Below are 4,965 nucleotides of genomic sequence, written 5' to 3'. Positions count from 1 at the left end.
TTAAGACTGTTCTTAAGACAGTTTTACATATAAGAATATTACATATATGAATACCATGTATAATTTATTTTTATTTCAAGTCCATTTAAAAAAAATCAATATGGCTCTGTAACGCAACATTTTAAAACTATACTTAAAACGATTTTAAATATGTAAAAGAACTGAGACTTTATAAATATAAATCAATGTCAAGTTAACAACAGCCGTACCTCTAGACTTTTATTCATTCTTAGACGCAATTTACCGGAAACTAACGCATCGACGGGACCATCAGAAAGTACAGTGTTAAAAAAAGTGCAGCACAATAGTGACAACGCGTTAATCATCAAGTGCTTGTTGAGTTGATCGTATCGTATGCATAAATTTAATAGTCGTTCTGATCGCTTCACTTTGTTCACATACGCGCTGAGTTCTGAAAAAAGGTGTACATACATAGTTTTCTTCCAAATGTTAATATTTACATAAATATTTCTTAACTATAAAACAATAGACAAAGTGTCAATGACGTGTCTGTGCGTATCCTTAAATTCCCAACTTCTAATTCTCGTTGCAAATCATGTCTTTTATTGTAGCTACGTCAAGTTTAATTTACTTTTTAATAAAGATGATTTTCTCGATTATTCTATTAATTCTGTTTTCCCCGACGTTTTGCTCGATTATTAGTTTAATTCTCAATTACTTGATTATGATAACTATACTGTTTGTAATTCAGAAACAAGATAGAAAATGTCGGAATCTAAAGAAACAGCAGACGGCATCCGATAATAGCATAAGGGAACAGCAGATTGATTTCAGTTGTGGAGATACCATTCTTCAATACAAAGATGGCAAATATTATTATTGTTTAGTTATTGTTGTACGTTACAAACAAAACGTGTACTTCTCTTTAGCAGTATTTAATAGTGCCGATGTAACAAATTATTGAAATTATTTCTACATAGGTGGACTTGGCAAGGAAAAAATGCCTTATCAAATTTCCTGACAATTCATTTTCCTGGTTGTTGTTTAGAGAGCTGAAAATATTGGATGAACTACGGAATGAGCAATCGCTGCATATTGTTTCCGAGAAATCTCAGCCTACAGTTGACAATGACGCCACCACCAGTCTTGGCGATCACCAAATATGTCATCAGGTACATTTTAAATTTAATATTTGATATCTAAAATCATAGAAATAAGGATTATTTATTAATTAGAGACTGATAGGGAAAGAAAGAGAGAGAAATATATAAAAAATGTATGTATGTTTATTAAATAAAGAATTAAAATAAAATTAAATGTATGTTTATTAAATAACGTATGCATTTACAGCCTAGAACATTAGCATCACAGTTGAAGTCGCTGAATTTGAGTCACAACCTGTTAACTTACGTGCCCGCTAATTTTGAAGTGTTCGAAAACCTTGAATATCTAAACTGCGCTGCAAATCAAATCATATTTCTCCCATCGTCGCTATCAAATCTGAGCCGCTTGAAGCAGGTCAATTTATCCAACAATCAGATCATGGACTTTCCACTGATGTTCTGCGGCCTCAAGCACTTGAACGTTTTAGATCTGTCCGGGAATCGGCTTACGATCGTGCCGAACGCCGCTGTCGGCCTCTATGTGATCGAACTCAATCTCAATCAGAACAAAATCGCTACCATCTCCGAAAATCTAGCTGTTTGTCCGCGATTGAAAACGCTGCGGTTGAAAAACAATTGCTTACAGCTAAGTTCGGTGCCCCTCAGACTTCTCAAGAATTCTAAGATCTCAATGTTGGAGCTAGAAGGGAATTTTTTTGAGATGAAACAATTCACGAATCTGGACGGTTACAACACGTACATGAAACGCCATACATCACATACAAAGCAGACAGGAAGCATTAAGAAGAAATGTTATTCAAAAAAAAAATTTGTTACTATACTATTTATAATTATTTTGATTTCCATTGTAATGTTATTAAGAATCTTCTATTTTGAGTTGAAATTGTTGCCATAAATCGCTGATTATCAATACCAAAGCGTCCCATATTGAACAGTTATTTATTTGTAATAATTTGACATTAATAACATTTAGTGTGTCTTTCATAAAAATTTTATATAAAATAATAAATTGTAATATATCAAAATGAACGTTGTTGTTTTTGTAATATTGTTACAAATAAAGCATTAAAATTAACATTTTGCAAATAAATTTACTAATCAATTTTTTCTAATTTTTTATATTTCTGATTATGCTTACGTATATAATATAACAAATAAATATTAGTTGTTAGACTATAGTAACATACTGTAAACATATATATAAAATACTTATATATGTATATAATGTATATATTTTATAAAAAATTAATTCTAAAATAATTAAATATAGCAATAAATGTTTTTTAAATAAATTCTTCAAGTTTTTTATCTTTGATATGTCTGTTATCTAACAATATAAATTTGATTACATTAACAATAGTTGTATCTATCTAAAATAAATCTTTTATTATGAGAAAATATGTCTTAAACATATTTTCCCTTTCAATTTATTAAAAAGAAAGAATTAGAATAGGATATCAATTTTTTAAAATATTTTCCTTTATCCTTGTAAAATATAATCATTATGAGTTTTTTAATTTATTTACGTAAATACAGTATCAATATTTGACAAAAGTTTGTTTTTTCTTACTTTACATAAACAAAAAAAATAAATGATTTAATAGATATTTCGATACTCTATAAAATACTTCATTATTATTCTGTTTCTCTTCCTCTCCTTCTTTTTTTTTCTCACACATTTTCCTTTATTTCTTAATTAATAATTTTTTTCTTTTCAAATCACAGATCTATATCTATATTACATAATTGTGTTTATATTTAATGCGACTGTATTTTAATAATTATTTAGATATGTCAGGGTTGAGCAGCAACTAGTTAAAGATTTAAAAGTTATAATAACTTTTAACTTAACTTAGGTAATTTTAAACGAGTTAATTGTTAACTTCAACCAGTTATTTTTAAACATATATAAATATATTTAACTTATTAACTTATTAACTTTTTTCTAACAATAAGTTAAAATTTATCTGTTTAAAAAAAAAAATCATTTTCATATAAAAACAATTATATTTCGTTGTTATTTTATATACACTTAATTTCTAAATAAAATGTTAAAATTATTTAATAATTTATATTGTAATTGTTTTTTATTTAGTGTAATCTCATTTTAAAAAATTACGACATTCTAATTTATATAAATGATGTTTTTCAAATTTAACTTTTAATTTAAAATTAACGCAACTTTTAACTAAGTTAGTTTTTTGTTCATGCAACTTTTAACTTAACTAAATTAATTTTGTAAGTCATTAACTTTAATTTAAGTTAGTTTAAAAAAGACATTAACTTATCCAACTCTGAGATATACTTATTAGAATTGTTAACAATTGTTATAGAATTATAAAAAAGCAAGATTAAACAAAAGTTATGATTACAAACAATAATATTACATATATGCATATGTATATATACATTTGTGTGTTTTTGCCGTTTTAAATACAGGTGCACTTACTTATCGACTTAATCATTATTTCAGTATAGTTGAGAAAATGTAATCTTCAAACGATCCGTTAGATTTCTATATTTGCCGCTGTGGATGTGGAAGATACCTTTTAGAAAACAACATATTTTGTTATAGAATTCAAAATATTAATACTGTAGAAGTATCTAATAGAGATATAGAATTCCAATAAAGTTGTCACTTATCGATTTGAAAAGAGCTTCATGCATATATCGCTCACATTCACAAAAATATCAATAAATGGTGATAGCGACATATAAAATGTCAAATTGTCCTTTCTATATCTCCTCTCTTCCTTTATTGCATTGCCTTCAAAATCTAAAAGATCCTCTAAAAGGAGAAGTACTGATACAATGTGCTTTCTTAATTTCTAACGGAATATCGATGCTGAAATCAGTTAAAATAAGAAATACACTATTTATACTTATTGTAGGTCTACAATTAAAATTAAACTTAACAAAATAAAATAGATTAAATAAAAAATTTGCAGAAATTGAAACAACAAAAACTACAAATTTAAATTTATTGTGTGATGTTTACGGACAATAATAATCATTTCTAGGACGATTCTTACCGACTCGAATATATATTACGTTGCGCTTTAAATATTTAATATGTAATATGTATATACATTAACCCTATTAGTACAACATTGGCAAATTCATTGGCGCAATATTAGAGCTGCAATGTATTTTCAATGTATTTATATTGTCCAATATTGCGCCAATGAATTTGTCACTATTGTGCTACTAAGAAATATTACATTTAGAAACATTTATAACATTAGAAAAATTAATGAAATCATTTAATTAAGAATTTGAGTTATAATTGGATTAGAAAACAAAACTATAAAGATCATGTGTTATATTATCGAAAAGTAAGATAAATGGCCTCCATTCCTCCATCACTCGACGGAAAACATAAAAAAAGTCCATTATTATTTTTGGATTAACAAAATGAGATAACATACAAATTACTAATTGTAAGTCAAATAATTCGTATATTTTATTTATTTATTTATTCAAAAACTGAAAATATATAGTTATAACCAAGCTATTCCACTTTCATTGTCTTAAATTGAAATATCTTAAATCTATGAGACTTAATTTTCAATGATCTAATACGATACAGAAATAGACGGATGTCTCGTAAATCAATTTTATTAAAGTACCCGCAACGATGCCAATTACACGCTATGACTGGTGTAATAATAATTTAGTGGAACAACAGTGATGCAAGGAAACTTGGGAAAACGAAGCAATATAGAAACCTTTGTAATTGCAAGAAATGCGTACTTCCGTATTTTACGGCGTCACAAATTGCATCGCACTTATTTAACTCTTGCTTATGTTTGCATTCCAAATACTTTTATATTAAATTTAATTTTTTATATCCTTTTTGAATACAGCTGCACAAATTTCT

General features: G+C 26.9%; 1 protein-coding gene across 1 annotated transcript; it reads left to right on the top strand.

Annotated features, from left to right (window-relative positions):
- The first annotated feature begins 212 nt into the window (after nucleotides 1–212).
- Nucleotides 213–2,081, top strand: LOC105461908 (leucine-rich repeat-containing protein 57-like). Its single transcript, XM_011708421.1, has 3 exons — nucleotides 213–856; nucleotides 942–1,133; nucleotides 1,312–2,081. The coding sequence occupies exons 1-3, from the start codon at nucleotides 557–559 to the stop codon at nucleotides 1,978–1,980; spliced, it is 1,161 nt and encodes a 386-aa protein (XP_011706723.1). The 5' UTR covers nucleotides 213–556; the 3' UTR covers nucleotides 1,981–2,081.
- The last annotated feature ends 2,884 nt before the right edge of the window (nucleotides 2,082–4,965 follow it).

This window comes from Wasmannia auropunctata, unplaced genomic scaffold (genome assembly GCF_000956235.1).
Source record: "Wasmannia auropunctata unplaced genomic scaffold, wasmannia.A_1.0 LD275268.1, whole genome shotgun sequence".
NCBI lineage: Eukaryota > Metazoa > Arthropoda > Insecta > Hymenoptera > Formicidae > Wasmannia > Wasmannia auropunctata.
The sequence above is the reverse complement of the archived record's forward strand: the minus strand, read 5'-3'. Positions and strand labels throughout refer to the sequence as shown.

Excerpts from the sequence above, each read along its gene's own strand:
- LOC105461908 (XM_011708421.1), top strand. The coding sequence starts at position 557 with ATGTCTTTTATTGTAGCTACGTCAAGTTTAATTTACTTTTTAATAAAG. Across the intron at positions 857-941 it reads ATTATTGTTTAGTTATTGTT|GTGGACTTGGCAAGGAAAAA; the intron begins GTACGTTACAAA and ends ATTTCTACATAG. Across the intron at positions 1,134-1,311 it reads ATCACCAAATATGTCATCAG|CCTAGAACATTAGCATCACA; the intron begins GTACATTTTAAA and ends ATGCATTTACAG.